This window comes from Melanerpes formicivorus, unplaced genomic scaffold (assembly GCF_026170545.1).
Source record: "Melanerpes formicivorus ecotype bairdi unplaced genomic scaffold, bMelFor1.0.p_v2 SCAF_197, whole genome shotgun sequence".
NCBI lineage: Eukaryota > Metazoa > Chordata > Aves > Piciformes > Picidae > Melanerpes > Melanerpes formicivorus.
The window spans coordinates 316423-337811 of record NW_027142549.1 but is presented as its reverse complement, the minus strand read 5'-3'; the positions used below and the strand labels follow the sequence as shown (position 1 = coordinate 337811).

Below are 21389 nucleotides of genomic sequence, written 5' to 3'. Positions count from 1 at the left end.
CACAAAGTATTCCTTAAAAACTGGGGATTGGAGGGGGGGAAGAAAATAATTAACCCAAAGAATCCTGCATTCATCTAAGAAATATGCAGACGAGACAGACGTTGGCACGGGGAGCTGCAAGGTGACAAATGGCTTCCCACCGAACAAGTTTTAATGCCTTATTCCCCTGGGGGATGCACGTCAGGAAATGACCTACAGGAGTTACAGCTACTTGCAAGGAGCCCAGGGGACAGACAGCTCTTCTTAGCCTCTGCACAACTGGAATTCCTTCTTGTCTCTTCCAATTTCCCCAAACCTCCTGTAAAGGAATAAAAAACATCCAACCCCGCTGCTGGCATCGCCCCCACCCTGCGCTCGAGGGGGCGCTCGGCTCGGCCTTCGCCTTCTGTGTTCCCACGTGACAAAGGCAAAGGACTCTTCCACTTCTTTCCAGGTAAGGCAACTGAACATAAAATGTGGGTAAATGGGAAGTTCCCTACGTGAAAGGGATGTTCTCTGCTCGTTGGGCAAACCATTGTTTTTACTCCCCAGAAGGTAAGATGATAAATAAGAAACCACCACCTGCTTCTGTACAGATAAGTTCTCATCTCAGGGACGCTTCCTTGACACAGGGCAAGAGAAGCCCCTGGGGTTGTTGGTTGAGGTTTGGTGTGGGGAAAATGGTCCAAAGAAAAACAAAACCAAAGAAAAAGAAGGAAAAAGGGAGGGGGGGAACCCAACAACCCAAACCAAAAGTGATTAAAGACAACAAAAGCAGAGCTAACTACAGGCTTGTATATACATTTTGATCTCCACACCTCTACCACGGGCTCTTGGTGAACGGGACAGACTTGGGGTGAGGTGGCAGTCCTCATTCCTGTTATTCCCAGAATAGCAAGGGGACACAAAAAAAAAAAACCAAACAAATAACCAAACAACAAAAAAAACCCCCAACCAAAACACAAAGCAACCCCCACAACCCCCAGCAAAACCCCCCCCAAAATAATAACTCAGTATTTTTTTTCAACCCCGGTGGCAACATAGTAAAAACTGTACACTGTTGTCCATTAACTTAAAAAAAAACACCCCCAAAAAAACCCCCAAAACAAACAAACAAACAAAAAAAAGAGCAAAGTCCCTAGGTGGTAGAAAAGTGAAAGCAGGTTGCCTTCTAACTTCGAAGAATAAAAAGTCTTTGTCGCCGTTGCTGCTTTGTTTTGTGTTGCTTTGTTTTCTCTCTCTTCCTTTCCCCCCCCCTTGCGCCTGGGCTGCACGATTAGCTCCATAGTCTCTGCAGGGCCACGAAGAGAAGGCTGAGGAGCAAGGCTGGGGCGGGCGAGGAGCTGCTGGGGGCGGTGGAGGAGGAGGAGGAGGAAGAGGAGGAAGAGGAGGAGGAGGTGTTGGCGGATTTGTCGCTCTTGCTGGAGCCGCCGCTGACCTCGGTGGCGTTGAACTCGAACTCCGGGGAGCACTGCTGCAGCTCGCAGCCGCTGCCGCTCTCCTCCCCGCTGCTCTCCTCACCTGTGGGGCACAAACACACCTGGTGGACTCTTTGCTGTGGCCAAGGGGGGTGGAAAGCAAGGGTGGGGCTTGGGTGATGTTAGGCAGGGAACGGATTGGGTTGGAAGGGACCTTACACTCATGGATACATCCATAGAATGGGTTGGGCTGGAAGGGAACTTTCACTCATAGATGCATCCATAGAATGGGTTGGGTTGGAAGGGACCTTTCTCTCATGGATACATCCATAGAATGGGTTGGGTTGGAAGGGACCTTTCTCTCATGGATACATCCATAGAATGGGTTGGGTTGGAAGGGAACTTTCACTCATGGATACATCCATAAAATGGGTTGGGTTGGGTTGGGTAGGGTTGGGTTGGGTTGGGTTGGGTTGGAAGGGACCTTTCACTCATAGATTCATCCATAGAATGGGTTGGATTGGAAGGGACCTTTCACTCATAGATTCATCCATAGAATGGGTTGGATTGGAAGGGAACTTTCACTCATAGATACATCCATAGAATGGGCTGGATTGGAAGGGAACTTTCACTCATGGATGCATCCATAGAATGGGTTGGGTTGGAAGGGACCTTTCCCTCATGGATGCATCCATAGAATGGGTTGGGTTGGAAGGGACCTTTGACTCATAGATGCATCCATAGAATGGGTTGGGTTGGAAGAGATCTTCCAACTCCCCTGCCATGGGCAGGGACACCTCCCACTAGATCAGGTTGCTCAAGGCCTCATCCAGCCTGGCCTTGAACACCACCTGGGAGGGGGCACCTACAAACTTCCTGGGCAACCTGTTCCAGTGTCTCACCACCCTCAACGGAAAGAATTTCTTCCCAATCTTCAGTCCCAATCTCTCCTCTTCCAGATCAAAGCCATTCTCCCTCATCATGTCACAAGAAGTCCCTTCCCAGCAATCCTGTAGGCCCTTCAGGTACTGGAAGTTACCTCTAAGGTCTCCCAGGAGCCTCCTTTTAAAGATCTCTGAACTTAAAGATCATCTAAGTTACAACCCCTCTGCCATGGTCCCACCAGCCCAGGTTGCTCAAGACCTCATCCAACTTGGCCTTGAACACCTCCAGGAAGGGAGCAGCCATAGCCTCCCTGGGATCATTTATGAGATGTAAACATGAGATCCCTGGCTAATGAGACTTCCAGGAGTTATTCATCACACCCATACTGGTGGAGGGACAACTAGACATGAGCTGGTAATGTGTGTGCTCAGCCCAGAAGTCAGATGGAGTAGATCAAAACAGACTTGGTCAGCAGGCTGAGGGAGGTGATTGCACCCCTTTGCTCCACCCCACCGGAGTGCTGTGTCCAGCTCTTGAGTCCCCAGCGTAAGAAAGAGCTTTTTGGAACAAGACCATGATGATCAGAGGGCTGGGGCACACCTCCTGTGGGGACAGGCTGAGAGAGTTGGGGTTATTCAAATTGGAGGAGGCTCCAGGGAGATCTTAAAGCTGCCTTCCAGTACCTGAAGGGGGTTTCTAAGAAAGCTGGGGACAGATTTCTGAGCAGGGCCTGTTGTGACAGGGCAAGGGGTGATGGTTTGAAACTAGAAGAGGGAGATTCAGACTGGAGAGAAGGCGGGCATGGTTTACACTGAGGATGGTGAGACACTGGCAAAGATTGCCCAGGGTGCTGGCAGAAGCCCCATCTCTGGATACACTCTGGGTCCGCTCGGACAGGGCTCTGGGCAACCTGATCCAAGTTCAAGGTGACCCTGCTGGCTGCAGGGGTGGGGCTGGAGAAGGTGACATTTAAAAGCCTCTTCCAAGCCAAACCATTCCATGGGAGCAACCTTCCCTGCACGGCCTGTTGGGGACACCAGCTCCCACCCTCTTCCCAAACATGCTGCAGCTTCTGCAGGAGCCCTGGGTGAGCAGGAGATGCAGTTCAAAGGGAGGGGGAAGCAGCAGCAGAAGGCCAAGGGGAGGAGCAGGCATACTTATGTCAATGAAGTCGACGTCGTTCCCGCTGTAGGCGTTCTTCAGCTTGTTGGTCATCACCCGCAGGGCCATGATTTGCCGGCGGATCACCATGTCTGGCTTGGTGATGTCGACCTCTACCTCTGGGTTATTCACTTGGTTTGCTAAGCCATTGCCAGTCACTGCAAAGTCGTACCTGGAAAGGAACCGTTCCTGCTGGTACCACCGCTGCAGGGTCCCGCACCCCAGGCTGACACCGCGGCCATCCGGCAATGCCGCCCCGCCCCGGGGCCAGCCTGGGGGATTCCCTGAGCCCAGTGCCATCCCCTCCACCTGCTGACCCTCACAGACCCCTCCTCCAGCTGCTCAACCCATCTGCCCTCCCTGCAAGCTGAGCAGCATGTGGAATTAAACACCTGGAGCACCTCTCCTATGAGGACAGACCAAGGGAGTTGGGGTTGTGCAGTCTGGAGAAGAGAAGGCTCTGAGGAGACCTAATTGTGGCCTTCCAGTATCTGAAGGGGGCTCCAGGAAAGCTGGGGAGGGACTTTGGAGGGTGTCAGGGAGTGATAGGACTGGGGGGAATGGAGCAAAACTAGAAATGGGTAGATTGAGATTGGATGTTAGGAAGAAGTTGTTCCCCATGAGGGTGGTGAGAGCCTGGCACAGGCTGCCCAGGGAGGTGGTGGAAGCCTCCTGCCTGGAGGTGTTTGCAGCCAGGCTGGATGTGGCTGTGAGCAACCTGCTGTAGTGTGAGGTGTCCCTGCCCATGGCAGGGGGGTTGGGACTGGCTGAGCCTTCAGGTCCCTTCCAACCCTGACAATCCTATGATTCAGTGATTAAAGACTGTGCTCCTCCAGCCTGTACCACAAGGCAAGTCTCTTCCCAGCCTGAAAAGAGAAGGTCTGGGGCTCTCTAACAATAATGATGGCTTACAACAGCATCAATCAGCTCACTGCAGGCAACAGAGCACACCAACCTGCTGAGGTGCCTCATGCCCAGGGAGATGACACTTGTGGGAAAACAACCTTTGAGGCCAGGCTTATCCCAGGGCAACCTGGGGGTGACTGTTGGAGGCAGGAGTGTCATTCTGGCTTTGCATAATGCAGCTTAACTACCAAGCTGAGGTATTAAATGTGTCCTTCTGACCATGGAGACATGAGTTGTACATGACACTGAGATGGGAGGGAGTGCTGGTCTGCTGGAGGGTAGGTAGGAAGGCTCTGCAGAGGGACCTGGCCAGGCTCCATCAGTGGGCAGAGGTCAGTCGTATGAGATTCAACAAGGCCAAGTTCTGGGTCCTACACATGGGTCACAACAACCCCATGAATGCTACAGGCTTGGGGCAGAGTGGCTGGAAACTGTCCATCAGAGAAAGATCTGGGGGTGTTGGTCAACAGCCAGTTGAACATGAGCCCTGGTGGCCCAGAAGGCCACCAGCAGCCTAGCCTGGATCAGCAATGGTGTGGCCAGCAGGATCGGGACAGTGATTGTCCACACCTCAAAGCCACAATTTCAATCCTGGGTTAAGTTTTGGGGCCCTCACTATAAGAAGGACATGGAGGAGCTGGAGCAGATCCAGAGAAGGGCAATGAAGCTGGGGAAGGGTCTGGAGAAATGGGCTGGGGAGGAGCAGCTGAGGGAGCTGGGGGTGTTCAGCCTGGAGGCTAAGGGGAGACTTCCTGGCTCTCTACAGATACCTGAAAGGAGTTTGGAGCCAGGTGGGTGTTGGCCTCTTCTCCCTAGTAACAAGTGATAGATAGGATGAGAGGAAATGGCCTCAAGTTGCACCAGGGGAGGTTTAGGTTGGATGTTAGGAGACAATTCTTCCCTGAAAGGTTCTCAAAGCCTGGGACAGGCTGCCCTGGGAGGTGGTTGAATCTCCATCCCTGGAGGTGTTTCAAAGAAGCAGAGATGTGGTGCTGGCTTAGCAGCAGACTTGGCAGAGTTAGAGAACAATTGGACTGGGTGATCTTAAAGATCTTTTCCAAGAAAACCAGTTCTATGATTCCCTCACAACCCCAACAGGAGAAACATCTGTGTAGCTGCAGAGGATCTCACATAACACCACACATGGAGTGCAGACCAGCACAGCTCCCCAGCCCCAGCAGGTTTGTGCCCTCAGCTCCCAGCACTTGTGCATAGAGAGGCTGAGCAACAAAACACACTGAAACATCTCCTGTCACAGGTGTTTGGAGTCTACCTTTCAGAGCAAGGAATGATGCTGTTTTCCCTCCTCTGATTAGCTGACTTGCAAGAAAAATCACTGTGTAACAGCTGGAAACATCACTGCTCTGAGCTGTGGTGCCAACATCAGCATCACCAGAGAGAGAAAAGGAGGCCAGGCAGTCAGATACAGCCACACATCTGAACACAGAACTGTTGAGGTTGGAAGAGGCCTTTGAGATCATCAAGCCCAAGTTCAGCCAGAGCTCACAATCCACCACCGCTGCTAAGCCACTGCCACTGACCCATGTCCCTCAGCACCACATCCACACAGTTTGTATATACCTCCAGGGATGGTGACTCCACACACCCCTGGGAGAGTCCCTGACCACTCTTTCAGTAAAGAAATTTTCCTAATATCCAACCTAATCCTCCTCTGGCACAACCTGAGCCTACTTCTTCAGCAGTGCCAACTGGCACGTGTTGCATGTGAGACGAGATCAACCCCACCTGGCTCCATCCTCCTTTGAGGCAGTCACAGAGGGTGATGAGGTCTCCCCTCAGCCTCCTCTTCTGAAGACTCAACAACCCCAGTTCCCTTAGCTGTTCCTCATCAGACTTGTGTCCAAGTCTTTATGATTGTTCAGGCTTTGCCCTGTAGAGTTTAAAATGTCACCCTGGGGAGTGGAGGAGAAGTCCCCCGTTCCACCAGCCTAAGCATGGGTCACAGTATCACAGTATCACCAAGGTTGGAAGAGACCTTGAGGATCATCGAGTCCAACCTGTCAACACAGACCTCATGACTAGACCATGGCACCAAGTGCCACGTCCAATCCCCTCTTGAACACCTCCAGGGATGATGACTCCACCACCTCCCTGGGCAGCACATTCCAATGGCCAATTACTCTTTCTGGGAAGAACTTTCTCCTCACCTCCAGACTAAATTTCCCCTGGCACAGCTTGAGACTGTGTCCTCTTGTTCTGGTGCTGCTTGCCTGGGAGAAGACATCAACCCCTTCCTGGCTACAACCACCTTTAAGGTAGTTGTAAGAGGGCAATGAGGTCACCCCTGAGCCTCCTCTTCTCCAGGCTAAGCAACCCCAGCTCCCTCAGCCTCTCCTCACAGGGCTGTGCTCAAGGCCTCTCCCCAGCCTCGTTGCCCTTCTCTGGACACCTTCAAGTGTCTCAATGTCCTTCTTAACCTGAGGAGCCCAGAACTGGACACAGGACTCAAGGTGTGGCCTAACCAGTGCTGAGCACAGGGCACAATGACTTCCCTGCTCCTGCTGGCCACACTGTTCCTGATGCAGGCCAGGCTGCCACTGGCCCTCTGAAGAAGGCCATGATCCCTCCCTGTCCTGTAGAGGGAGGGATTAGGATGATGATGATGATTATTTGGTTATTATTTGTGACCAGTGTTGTAAGTTTCAAAGACATCAGGGAGAGACCAAAGTGTGGAGAACTACTGGAATTTTAGGCTGAGCCAGAGAGGAAATAGGAGCAGCAAAGCAAAACATCTTGCACAACCCACAGAGGATGTTCAGCCCTTCCTCTGCCTTGCCCAGTGCTCTAAGGTCTCCATCTCCCTCCCTTACTGGTGCTGGCCCTGGGGACACCTGCTGTGCAAAGCCCTGTCCAGGCTGCTGATAAACAAGACCCCAGGAGGGCAGGGACATTTCTTGCTGCAGAGATCCCAACCACCACCATGGCCAGGTGAGGCAGCTCCAGGCACACACAACCCAGGGCAAAAGTGACTGTGGAAAGGGCTCAGTCTGGTGTCCCCAAACCACCAAGGGCAAACCCTGCTGTTATGCAGACAAGCTGCTGGAAAAAAAACCCTTGGACAACTATTAGTTTGTTTGTTTGATGGAACCTATTGGTTCCTCAGTAAGCAAACAGCAAAACAAGAAACTCTGGTTTCCAAAATAAGAAGTCAAAAGCAGTTACATAAACCATATGACAGAAAACTTCTGGCTTATTCATCTCTTGGTAATTTCTTCCTTGCAAGAAAACAAAAGGATCAAACCAAAAAGGTTTGGTAACTGTTTTTTCCATCACAAGAGTGCAGGAAAACTACTGGCTCCTTTGTGCCACTGACCTCTGCAGTGGAGGAGAGGACCTTTCACCAGCCTCTCTCTCCCCTGCACTTCCTCACCAAGGAACCCAGCAATAGCTCCTGGTAGGAAGCCCAGCTGGGGGCACTGGGGCAGCAGTGCTGGGAGAGCATTCAGCTGCTCTGTGGCTGTGGCACAGGACTTTGTGCAAATCACCTCTACAAACCCATGAGCAACCAGTAAGAGAGTCTCCAGAGTGAGATGTACTGTCTGGGTATCTAGACTCAGTTCTCTCCTTTAAAACAAACCACCATGCAGAGCTTGCAAAACCCTTCAGTGTTCTGTTCCAGCTCTCCCTGTGACTGCAAAAAGGGAGAACGGCAGCTGCCTGTTTTAGGAGAGCTGGAGGTCACTCCTGTAGGAGAAGAGGGCTTGGGGAGAGGGGCTGGCATAGATTCATAGAATTGTTTTGGTTGTAAAAGATCTCCAAGATCAAGTCCAACCATCCACCTAACACCACCACAATCATTAAACCACAGCCTGAAGTGCCATGCCCAAACCTTTCTAGAACACCTCCAAAGATGGTGACCCCACCACCTCCATGGGCAGCCTGTTCCAATCCCTGACCACTCTTGCAGCAAAGACATTTTTCCTAATCTCCAACCTAAACCTCCCCTGGCACAACTTCAGGCCATTTTCCCTTGTCCTGTCACTTGTTAGAATAGAATAGAATAGATTTAACCAGGTTGGAAAAGACCTTCGAGATCATCGAGTCCAACCTATCACCCAGCACCATCTGATCAACTAAACCATGGCACCAAGTGCCTCATCCAGGCTCTTCCTAAACATCTCCAGGGATGGTGACTCCACCACCTCCCTGGGCAGCACATTCCAGTGGCCAATGTCTCTTTCTGGGAAGAACTTCTTCCCAGAAGAAGTTTCAGCCTAAACCTCCCCTGGCACAGCTTCAGACTGTGTCCTCTTGTTCTGCTGCTGGGTGCCTGAGAGAAGAGACCAACCCCCACCTGGCTACAACCTCCCTTCAGAGAAGGTCTCCCCTGAGCCTCCTCTTCTCCAGGCTAAGCAACCCCAGCTCCCTCAGCCTCTCCTCACAGGGCTGTGCTCCAGACCCCTCCTCAGCCTTGCTGCTCTTCTCTGGACACCTTCCAGCAGGTCAACATCTTTCCTAAATTGAGGGGCCCAGAACTGGACACAGGACTCAAGGTGTGGCCTAAGCAGTGCTGAGCACAGGGCAGAATGACCTACCTGGGAGAAGAAACCCACACCCACCTGGCTCCAGCCTCCTTTCCGGGAGCTATAGAGAGATCTCGCCTCAGCCTCCTCTTCTCCAGGCTAAACAACCCCAGCTCCCTCTCCTCCTCCCCAGCCCTTTCCTCCAGACCCTTCCCCCAGGAAAAGGCAGAGGGGCAAGAGGAAGAGTGAAGCAGGGGCAGCAGCATGGCCAAACCTGCTCTTGGCACTGCCGTTCCAGCACTCGTTCTCGTTGACGCTGCCCACGGACATCTTTTCGTCGTTGCAAATGTTGCCAGGGAGAGATGACCAGAATTTTTTGGCTTGTTTGAGCTTCTCTTTCACATCAGTAACCTATTAAAAGTTTAAAACAAAAAAATAAAATAACCCCCCCCAAAAAACCTCCCCCCACCCCACACACAAACCACCAACCGAAAGCAAAACAGAAGAAAACCCAGAGGACATAATCCAGAGTACTAACTGCTCATTAAATAAGGTATTTTTTATCACAACAGACGTGTACAGGGCCAGCTCTTCAGGCTGTGTTTTTGATGGTTGATTGGCTTTTTTTAATACAAAATTAAACAGCTCTCCTCAAGCACAGCTTAGTCATCAGGCAAGCCTTTAAAGCAGGCATTCTTCTGACATACGAGCATTGAGGTAATTCCCGTCCGGAGCCACGGGCAGATGACAGCCCTCGGACAGCCCGAGGCAGCCAAAGGATCTTAAGAGAGCCAGCAAGTGACAAGTGGAAAACGAGATGCCGTGGTACAGGGCTGTGAAGCACCCCCATGGCACTCACCAGTCGGTCCAAGCTGGTGCCTGCAGCTGTGGTTGGCCTCTCCTCTGGGTGGTAGGGTCTGAAACGAGCGGTGAAACTGCTTTCGGGGATGGAGCGCGCGGTGCGGCCCTGGGCAAGGGTCTTTGGCTGGCCACATCCCTGGAACACCTAAGCAAGGGAAGGAAGGGGGGTTATGAAATGGGAGGTCACAAGAACCTCCTTTCAACAAGCTCCAGGCCGGCCCCTGCCCAAAGGGATATCTGTTTTACATCCACTTGAAAGGGCATTAAAGAAAAAGCCCTGAGAAGGATAGGGAAATAAAACACACTGGATAAAGCCCAAGTGCCCTCTTGGCCCTTTTACCTTCTGAGACACCTGCATGCTGTTCTCCTGCATGTTCATGATTGCATCTGAAATCTTCACATCAATAGGGTCCATGACTGACTCGATGTTGAAGGGGCCCTCCAACCTCTCTGCTACCAGCAGCATCGAATCTAACACAAAGAGGGGAAGGAACAAAGGCTTTTAGTGGAGAAGCTTCGAGGAGAACAGGTAACAAGGATGGCCCCAAGCCCATGGACTCCAGTACCTGAAGGGGACTACAGGAGAGCTGGGGAGGGACTTCTTACAAGGGCTTGTAGTGACAGAATGAGGAGCAATGGTTTTGAGCTGGAAGAGGGGAGATTGAGACTGGAGATGAGGAAGAAATTCTTTCCAGTGAGGGTGGTGAGACACTGGAACAGGCTGCCCAGGGAGGTGGTGGATGCCCCCTCCCTGGAGGTGTTCAAGACCAGGTTGGATGAGGCCTTGAGCAAGCTGGGCTGGTGGGAGGTGTTCCTGCCCATGGCAGGGGGGTAGGAAGTGGATGATCTTCCAGGTCCTTTCCAACCCAACCCATTCTATGAATGCATCTACGAATGAAAGGTCCCTCCCAACGCAAGCTGTTCTGTGACATTAACCACCATGACTTCACCTCTGACCAGCCAACATTTTGTCTCTGTTCCCAGAGCCTACAGCTTCACCAGGCACTTGAATACTGCCAGCACCAAGCCACAGGGTCACGTACTTCAAAAGCTACGTTAATCGAGGGCGAATCATTGCAGCCTGCCAAGAGGCAGCCTGTAATCACCTCCTCCCATCAGAACAAGCATTACTAACACCCTCCTCTCCATGCTCCTTTGGTGCAGGCTGCCTTGTGTCATTTGTTTTTCAAGACTGCTTTCATAGAATCAATCACAGAATGTTAGGGGTTGGAAGGGATCTCCAGAGATGACCGAGTCCAACCTCCCTGCCAGAGCAGGTCACCCAGGAATGTGTGCAGGCAGGTTTTGAAAGGCTCCAGAGAAGGAGACTCCACAACCTCTCTGGGCAGCCTGCTCCAGGCACCCAGCACCCCCACAGCAAAGAGGTTTTTTCCTCATGTTAAGGTGGAACTTGCTGTGTTCCACTTTGTGCCTGTTGTCCTGTGTCCTAAGGCAGGGCACCACCAAAGACAGCTTGGACTTTTCTTCTTCACAACCCCCCTCAGATATTTATAAACGTTGATCAGATCCCCTCTCAGTCTTCTCTTCTCCAGACTAAACAGCCCCGGGGCTCTCAGCCTTTCAAAGCCACCAGCTTCCTCATCCTGATCTGGAATGCAAGGCAGCAGGGTGAAAGGGCCCAAGATCCTCATTTCCACCATCTCTCCCTCACGGATAGCTACAGGCTTTGCCGTGCCTGGGGAGGCCAAGGGCCTGCACCTCCTGGCACCAGATGGACAGTCAGCATGAGAGACAATGTGTGAGACCAGGGTAATTGCCCTGCCCTGATGATAGGGTTGGCACATCTCTAGGCAAGGGGATGGAAAAGTCCCTCAGCCAAGACTGGGCCACCTCCTCCTGTGCCAACACGCACGTCCTCATCACATACATCCTTAAACACAGCAGCTACTCAACATCCACTGCTTCTTCTGGGCAATTATTGCTGGCACTGCAATAAAGCCCTCCCTCTGGTTCCCCCCTCTTAGAGGGTGCCTCCAGGTACATGCCTGGTGCAAAGCACTCGTCTCAACCTTTACTGAATGTTGGTTTTCACAGTGGTCCCTCGATCCCAGAGCACTCTCTTTGCTGGTCACCCCTCCTGCATCACTTCAGGAGAGGAGGAGTGGGACTTTTTACCAAGGCTTGTAGTGACAGGACATGGGGGAATGGCTTCAAGCTGGAAGAAACTCAGTTTAGATGAGACATTAGGAAGAAATTATTCACCAGGAGGGTGGTGAGGCACTGGAAAAGGTTGCTGAGGCTCCAAACCTGGAAATGTTCAAAGGCAGGTTAGAAGGAGCCTTGAGCAACCTGGTCTAGTGGAAGGTGTCCCTGCCCATGGCAGAAGGGGTGGAACTGGATGATCTTTAAGATCCCTTCCAACCCAACCCATTTCATTATTCTCTTCCATAAACTCATCATTTCCCAGTTGCATTTAATTGTTCAGTTTTTCCTAGCCTGCATGATGTGAGACATGAGGACCACAGCCCCTCTGGCCTCATGGAAACCCTTCTCCTGAGGAGCTCCACCCTTGCTCCCCAAGGCTAGGCCTATTCCCTTCCATGAAGGAGAAAAGGGTGTTTCACAGTCAGCCCATTAATTTCCCTTGAAAAGTGTTTCTCATGACATCCCTCCTCCCCCTAAGTGCAGAAGGTACTTCTAACAAGCAGAAAACCTCTGTGCTGCATTAAGAAGAGTGTGGCCTGGGTCAAGGGAAGTTCTCCTTCCCCCCTACTCTGCCCTAGTGAGGCCACATCTGGAGTTACTGTGTCCAGTGCTGGGCTCCCCAGATCAGGCAAACAGCACCAGAACAAGAGGACACAGTCTCAAGCTGCACCAGGGGAGGTTTAGGCTGGAAGTTAGGAGGAAGTTCTACACAGAGAGAGTGATTGCCCATTGGAATGGGCTGCCTGGGGAGGTGGTGGAGTCACCATCACTGGAGGTGTTCAGGAGAAGACTTGACAGGGTGCTTGGTGCCATGGGTTAGTTGATTAGGTGGTGTTGGATGATAGGTTGCACACGATGATCGTGAAGGTCTCTTCCAACCTACTCTACTCTACTCTACTCTACTCTACTCTACTCTACTCTACTCTATTCTATTCTAAAAAGTGAAATGGCAATTTTTAGTGGAGCCCAGTGATAGGGCAAGGAACAACAGGTACAGACTGGAACACAGGAGGTTCCAACTCAATATGAGGAAACACTTCTGTCCTGTGAGGCTGTTGGAGCCCTTGAGCAGGCTGCCCAGACAGATTGTGGAGTCTCCATCTTTGGTGACTTTCAAGCCCCACCTGGATGCATTCCTGCATGATCTGCCCTGGGTGACTGCTCTGGCAGGGGAATTGGAGTGGATGATGTCCAGAGATCCCTTCCAACCCCCACTACGATTCTGTGGGCTCCAGCTACCTTTTAAAGCCCTATGAAGATATTCCACATACTGAACCATTTAGCTATAGCTCTGCCTTAGGGCCTGAGCCATGTTGAGCTACACTCAAATCCCCACAAACTGGTGGCAAATACATGATTAAGATCAGGTTGCCAAGGGAGGTGGTAGAGGCCCCTTCCTGGAGACATTGAACCTGAGACTGAATCAACCTGATCTAGTTGAGGATGCCCCTGCTGACTGCAGAGGGGGTTGGACTGGATGAGTTTTGGAGGTCCCTTCCAGTCCAGCCCATTCTATGATGTGTGAATGTAATGATAATAATAATGAAGGGTAACAATAGTAACAGAAGTAACAGCAATCATAGTAGTAGTAATATTGTGAATATAATGATAATAATGAAGTATGGTAATAATAATAGTAGTAACAGTAACAATAGTAGAAGTATTGTGAATATAATGATAATAATGAAGTATAACAACAGTAATAGTAGTAACAGTATTAATAGTAGTAGTAGTGCTGTGAATATAATGATAATGAAGCATAGTGCCCCAAGGATCAGTGCTGGGCCCCATGCTCTTTAACATCTTTATTGGTGATCTGGATGAGGGCATTGAGTCCATCATCAGTAAATTTGCTGTCGACACCAAGCTGGGGGCAGGAGTTGATCTGCTGGAGGGTAGAGAGGCTCTGCAGAGGGACCTGGACAGGCTGGACAGATGGGCAGAGGCCAAGGGCAGGAGATTGAACACATCCAAGTGCCAGGTTCTGCACATTGGCCACAACAACCCCAGGCAGTGCTACAGGCTGGGGTCAGAGTGGCTGGAGAGTGGCCAGGTAGAGAGGGACCTGGGGGTACTGGTTGATGGTAGGCTGAACATGAGCCTGCAGTGTGCCCAGGCAGCCAAGAAGGCCAATGGCATCCTGGCCTGCATCAGGAACAGTGTGGCCAGCAAAAGCAGGGAGGTCATTCTGCCCCTGTACACTGCCCTGGTTAGGCCACACCTTGAGTCCTGTGTCCATTTCTGGGCCCCTCAGATTAGGAAGGAGGTTGACTTGCTGGAGCATGTCCAGAGAAGGGCAACAAAGTTGGTGAGGGGCTTGGAACACAGCCCTGTGAGGAGAGACTGAGGGAGCTGGGGCTGCTTAGCCTGGAGAAGAGGAGACTCAGGGGTGACCTTATTGCTTTCTACAACTCCCTGAAGGGAGGCTGTAGACAGGCAGAGGTTGGTCTCTTCTCCCAGGCATCCAGCACCAGAACACGAGGACACAGTCTCAGGCTGTGCCAGGGGAGGTTTAGGCTGGAAGTTAGGAGGAAGTTCTACACAGAGAGAGTGATTGCCCACAGGAATGGGCTGCCCAGGGAGGTGGTGGAGTCACCATCATTGGAAGTGTTCAGGAGGAGACTTGATGGGGTGCTTGGTGCCATGGGTTAGTTGATTAGGTGGTGTTGGATTGGTTGATGGGTTGGACATGATGATCTTGAGGGTCTCTTCCAACCTGTTCTGTTCTATTCTATTCTATTCTATTCTATTCTATTCTATTCTATTCTATTCTATTCTATTCTATTCTATTCTATTCTATTCCAACAGTAATAGTAGTAACAGTAATAATAGTAGTAGTGGTATTGTGAATATAATGATAATAATGAAGTATAACAACAGTAATAGTAGTAGTAATACTATAATAATAATAATAATAACAACAACAACAACAGCATCCAACACCAAAACCCCTACATGAACTGCAGATGCCTTCCTAGCCTGTAAATCTATTTTTTAAAGCCAACTCAATAGCTGGAAGACTTTCTGAGTGTAACTTAAAGGTCTCCTAGCCCATCAACCCATCCTAAAAGCCACCTCAGCCAGGACTCCTGCAGCTCAGCCACAGGCGCCAGCGCTGAGGGAACGAACCCCGGGAGGAGCTGAAGCCCCACCGCCTGCAGCAGCAGGGATGGAACTGGTGCAGGGCACGGCTGGAATTTAGCCATCAGGGACTCCAAACAGGTCCAAAAAAAAAAGAAAAAAAAGAGAGAGAGAAGGGGAAAGAAAAAAACAAAGAAAGAAGGTAATAACAAATGAAACAAAGAGTCTTAGACTGTATTGTGGTGGGCTCCAATAAAGTGATGCTTCAAATCTCTGAGTAATGACTGCGAGCATGAATATACCATTGTGCCAGAGGGGGAGGAAAAATGCTTTTGATGTGCTACCAAATGGAGACTTTTGTAAACAAGTGGAGCACAACTTAAACATGTTCATCATTGTCAAAGCTTTTTTTTTTTCATTTGGGGGGGGGGATGGGTGGGGAAGGTTCAGGAGCATAAAGCACATCCCCAGCGCCGCTTGCAGGAAGCCGCTTGGCTTCCACTGAAAAACCCAGGGTGCAGAGACAGCTCAGAAACCCTTTCTCACACTCCCCCACCACCCCCCCCCCAAACAAAAATAATATGAGGAAGAGACAGATAATAAACCACACCAAATGCAGAGGGGTTGGGTGGGTTGGTTGCTTTGGTGGTGGTTGGTAGTTTTTTTTCCCCTTTCAAAAGGAGTAAAATTCCCTTCCACTCTGCAACTCCTTCACTCTGCGAGCGGCCAGGGGAAGGCCGCAGATCAATACAGTGTTTGTGAAGGGCTGAAAAGGAAACATAAACCCCCAATTCTTCTGGCTGTTTGGCGTCTTTGTAAACTTGGGAGCCTCGCAGGCCATCCACAAGACCATGGGAATGTAGAGCGAATTGGGCCCTTTGTTAGCGGGGGTGCCATGGCGTTCCCTGTATCACAGCCCAGGAATGCGGCCCCTGCTTTTGACTGCCCCGCCGAGAAAATGCAGCGCGGCCTCCAGCAGAGCTGCCAGAGCTGCCCAGCAAAAAAAGATAAGGGAAGTAATAATTGCCCCTTGCAGCAGATATGCAGCTGGAGCTCTTCAGCAGCCGGGCTTGATACTGATAGGAGCAATAAATGAAGTCGAGTCCTCGTTTTCACAAGGGCTTCTGAGGAGGGCTTGCAGCGACAGGACCGAGGGCAAGGGAGCTGAGCTGGGAGAGGGGAGATTGAGGCTGGAGATGAGGAAGAAATTCTTTAGAGTGAGGTTGGTGAGACACTGGAACAGGTTGCCCAGGGAGGTTGTGGATGTCCCCTCCCTGCAGGTGTTCAAGGCCAGGTTGGTGGGAGGTGTCCCTGCACATGGCAGGGGGGTTGGAACTGGATGATCACAGTACCACAGTATCACCAAGGTTGGAAGAGACCTCTAAGATCATCAAGCCCAACCTGTCACCACAGACCTCATGACTAAACCATGGCACTGAGTGCCACGTCCAGTCCCCTCTTGAACACCTCCAGGGATGATGACTCCATCACTTCCCTGGGCAGCCCATTCCAATGTTCTCCAAGGCCCTTTCCAACCCAAGCCGTTCTGTGATTCTATGATTCATTATGAATTGAGTGGGGGGAAAGGGGTGAGAGGATTGGGAGGACTCCACCTCACCCACAGTTCTGATTCTGGGGGGCAACCTGCAAGCTTCTACCTCCCAGCAGGAGCTGGCTGGGGTGCCCAGCAGCAGTGGTGGCAAGCAGCGATTCCCTCCAGCAGCCATGTTTGACATTCCGAAGGGTTGGCTAGGGTTCAAGGGGGGAGGCATGCTGCACTAACACCAGAAACCAAGCTGAGGTGCAACTTAGCTCCCAAAAAAAGATTTTCCATCACTGGCAGAGGGGAGCTGATGGCAAACATCCATCACTGTGCTCCAACTCTGCTGCAAAATAATTGCTATTTACAAGGCACGCTGAGGTGGCTCAGATCTCCTTCCCCAAACAACAACAACCAACAACAACAGAAGTCTGGCAGAGTGAAAAATGCACCCTGGCCATCTATTCTTACAAACAGCATGACAAAAGACTGTCTCTCCTCCCTGGGATGTGGAGAAAGAAGTGGATTTGGGATGGGGGGAGGGAAGGAGGGGGGGAGAACTCCCCGATCCACGCCATATAGTGCCATCCCTTAAAGACCCTTTTCCTCCTGCATACATTTGTCCTTGCTAGTGGCATTGAGACAATCCTTGGCGACAAAGCACCTCGCTCTCATGAAGGAAAGCAATTCTTCTGCATTGTGCCACCAATAATCAGAAACCCACATCTTCAGCCTCACTGTCTGACTTGAAGAACAAAAGGCAGTTTGCAGTCTTAACCCCAAGATCTGATTTAAAAGGGGGGAGGGGAGGAGGGGGAAGACCTTGACCATTCATTAACAACCATTTTTTTTTCCCCAATGCATTTCATTTTTCTTAAAGGGGAAGGGAGGGGGGGAAAAAAAAATAATCCTTTGCTCTAGATCTGTATATGGAGCCCTGAATTTTACATCTTTGAGCAGAGTAAAACCTTTGTGGGAGTTAAAAATAAGAAAGGGGGGGGGGGGGAACCCCCACCCCCAAACAAAACATGAAAAGGCAGTGGAGATTAACATTGTTCATTCAGGAAAAGCTCCAGCTTTCCTCCCCCTTCCCTCAGCAGCTTGTTTGAAGCAAAGTGTAGCCCTCTCTAATTGGTGTGAGGGCAAAAGAAGAGTTAAATCAAGACATAAAGAAAATTCAAAGTGGTCAAAGTGAAAAGGTAAGGTGGTTAAATGGGAGGAAAGAGCCCCAGTCAGGGCATTATTGGAGCCACTGCAACTTTCAATGCAGCAGCAAAGAAAGTGTAAAGTCTTCTGGGCTCAAAAGAAAAACCACCTTGCAAATTTGACACCCCAGTTGGGAAAAGCTTTACCTAAGTGACTCCCATGTAGCCCCACCACACATGGGCATGAATACTTTATACACACACCCCCCCTCCAACTTCATACACCCTTGCAGCATTCTCCACTTTAACTCTGACTTGGTCCAAACTCTGCTGCTGACAGGTAATAAGCAATCAGTGCCAGAACTCAGTACTTAAACCCGTGGTGCAAGAGAGCATCAGGCACACGTGCAGGTGGGATTCTGTTGCTGTTGTGGAGTGATTTGGGCATTTCTTTCTTCCTTTTTTACTTACATATTTGAACCTCTAGCCACACACACACACACACACACACACACACACACAGAGGCTATTTATGACACATGCCCTGCCCCAAATACCAAATCTACTTAGCTGACTTTGCCTCAAGTGGCAAACTGAGATAGAACCCAAAATCCAGAGCACAGCCAGCACCTGCTCCATTATTAAACTCACAAACTCATTAAACTTCAGCCTCCATACTCCACTGCAAGAACCAACCCAGGGCACAAGAACCAATGTAGCGACGCTTAATGCCACGCTGAAGTGACGAAGCAAGTAATGGGCAAGAAGCCCCCTGGGGGAGGAAGCACTGCAAGGGGAAAGCTTTGGAACTGCATCTACTTTTATTTTAATTGGTTTTTTTTTGCCTTGCTTAATAATCTTAATCATTGTCTGCAGCCAGCCCCTGCTCAGCCTGGTGCAAGAGGGGCTCTCTGGCTTCCCCCCCTCGCCCCGAGGTTGGTTTTTAGCTGCATACCACCTACAGCAATTAGCTGCTTGTGCTTTTGTCTGTTTTCTGGCATTATGCCCTTCCCTTTCATGGGATTCCTCTTTTCTTACTTGGACTAGATGTTTGCAAGTCTCCTGGCTTTGAGCTATTTCAGCAACAATTGTAGCTGAAATACTTAATATTCTCATGAGAAAGATGGCTGAGAGGAAGGAGGCTCGGGGGGGTGGGGGGGTGGAGGGTGGTGTCAGCCTCGCAGAGAACTGACTTGGAAACAGAATTCAGTGTCACATTTAACTCCCTTTATGGAATGCACAGGCCAAAAAGGAGGGGGGGGAAAAAAAACCCTCAAAACAATTAAGAAAGCCTTCTGAAAATAATAACCCTGCACACATCTAGTTGGCATGGGCAGCAAAGTGCAAAGGCAGCAGACAAAGCAGGGGAGCACAAGTTCAAAGATTTCAGTCTAGCCTGACATGACAATTAAGCAGCAATTTCCCCCTCTCCTTATTTCTTTTTTTTTTGTTTTTTGAAGTGAATTTTCTTTCTAATGGTTTGGGCTTTTTTCCCCTTCGTGAGTGGGATGGGAAGAGCACCACAGCCCCGTCAGCAGTGGCAGATGCTCCACACAGAATCAACCAGCTTGGAAAAGACCTCAGAGATCATCAAATCCAGCCTAATACATAATGCCTAACACCTCCTGACAACTAAACCATGGCTCCAAGTGCCACATCCAAGCCTTTTTGGAACACCCCCAGGGATGGGGACTCCACCACCTCCCTGGGCAGCACATCCCAATGGCCAATTCCTCTTTCTGGGATGAACTTTCTCCTCACCTCCAGCTTGAGACTGTGTCCTCTTGTTCTGGCACTGGATGCCAGGGAGAAGAGACCAACCCCCACCTGGCTACAACCTCCCTTCACGGAGTTGTAGAGAGCAGTAAGGTCTCCCCTGAGTGCACTTTATGACATATTACATGGAATGAAGCCACTGCTCACCATGGATGCTGGTTCACAGATAAATCAAAGCTCCTGGGTGCAAAGCTTTGAGTGCAAAGGAAAACTCTTCACATAATCTACTGCAAAATCTGCAGAGCCTTGACCCAGGGCAGAACTTCACATCTCAGCCTAAATTTCATGTAGCAGGTTTATAGAAGAGATTCACAGATTTGGTTCAGTTGGAAAAAACCTCTAATATCATCAAGTCCAACTGTCAACCCAACACCCTGGCCACAAAACTGTCCCAAAGTGCCATGGCCACACATTTCTTGAACACCTCCAGGGCTGGGGACTCCACCACCTCCCTGGGCAGCCTGTTCCCATGTCTGGCCACCCTTTCAGGAAAGGCATTTTTACAGATATCCAACCTAAGCCTCCCCTGGTGCAATTTGAGGCCATTGCCTTTCATCCTATCCCTTGACACCAGGGAGCAGAGCCCAACCCCCACCTCAGTGCATCCTCTTTTCAGGGAGCTGTAGACAGCAATGAGGTCTCCCCTCAGCCTCCTCTTCTCCACACTAAACCCCTCTTGGACACATCGGGGATGGGGACTCCACCACCTCCCTGGGCAGCCTGTGCCACTCCCTGATCCCACTCTTTTTCCTAATATCCAACCCAATCCTCTCCTGGTTCAACTTGAGGCCATTTCCTCTCATTCTATCACCTATACCAGGGAGAAGAGACCAACCCCTACCTAATTTTAACCTCCTTTTGGGGAGCTATAAAGAGCAATGAGGTCTCCCCTCAGCCTCCTCTTTTCCACACTAAACACCCTCAGCTCCCTCAGTTGCTCCTCCCCAGCCCTGTTCTCCAGACCCTTCCCCAGCTTTGCTGCCCTTCTCTGGTCACACTCTAGCACCTCAACATCCTTCTTAGATTGAGGGGCCCAAAACTGACCCCAGTATTTGAGATATGGCCCTACAGAAGGCAGGAAAGAGGAGGAAGAAGATGGCAGAAGAACTCGCCCAGTGGCATGTTAAGGCTGCTCAACATTCCCAAAGGGTGGTGGCCAAGTGCCAAATGAGCTGTTTGAAGACAGAGTCAGGCACACATCCCATTCCACTTCTTAAATGCAAAATACAGACCCACAGCTTTCCCTAAAGACTCCCAGGCTGCTGAGAAAGAAAATTAGCTGTGGAAGGATAGCTGTATGGTGACAGTGATGTAGAAGGAGCAGCATGGAAAGAATGGTTTGCGCATATGCTGGGCTCAGCAGGAAGGGACACTCCAAGCCTACACACACATGGCAGCTCCATCCTCCTAAAGCTTGGTGCAGCAACACAAGTCTCACTCTGCACTGGTGAGACCCCACCTCCAACATTGCATCCAGTTCTGGTGTCCCCAGCATAAGGAGGATGTGAAACTGTTGGAGTGAGCCCAGAGGAGTACTGCAAGGATGATCCAAGGGGTGCAGCACCTCTTGCTGTGAGGACAGGCTGAGGAAGCTGGAGGTGTTCAGCCTGGAGCAGACTCTTGGGGATACCTTATATCTGCTTTTCAATACCTGAAGGGGGGTATAGGAAAGCTGGAGGGACTTATAGAGTGTTGGGGAGTGATAGGACTAGAGGGAATGGACCCAAGCTACAGGAAGGGAGATTCAGATTGGACGTTAGGAAGAAGTTCTTCACCATAGGGTGGTGAGAGACTGGCACAGGTTGCCCAGGGAGGTGGTGGAAGCCTCCTGCCTGGAGGTTTTTGCAGCCAGGCTGGATGTGGCTGTAAGCAACCTGCTGTAGTGTGAGGTGTCCCTGGCCATGGCAGGGGGGTTGGAACTGGCTGAGCCTTGAGGTCCCTTCCAACCCTGACAATTCTGTGATACTGTGACTTTTCATAAGGGTGT

The 21389-nt window shown here is 50.6% G+C and overlaps 1 protein-coding gene across 1 annotated transcript in view; it reads right to left on the bottom strand.

The window, feature by feature from the left end:
• Nucleotides 1–764: 764 nt before the first annotated feature.
• GPC4 (glypican 4) overlaps nucleotides 765–21389 on the bottom strand; it is a 127153-nt gene continuing 106528 nt past the window's right edge. Inside the window, exons 5-9 of the mRNA XM_068169568.1 lie at nucleotides 10035–10165; nucleotides 9693–9839; nucleotides 9108–9244; nucleotides 3440–3615; nucleotides 765–1500 (exon numbers count right to left, since the gene is read on the bottom strand). Of these exons, the coding sequence (XP_068025669.1) occupies nucleotides 1256–1500; nucleotides 3440–3615; nucleotides 9108–9244; nucleotides 9693–9839; nucleotides 10035–10165 (836 nt within the window). The 3' untranslated portion in view covers nucleotides 765–1255. The remainder of the gene's footprint in view (nucleotides 1501–3439; nucleotides 3616–9107; nucleotides 9245–9692; nucleotides 9840–10034; nucleotides 10166–21389) is intronic.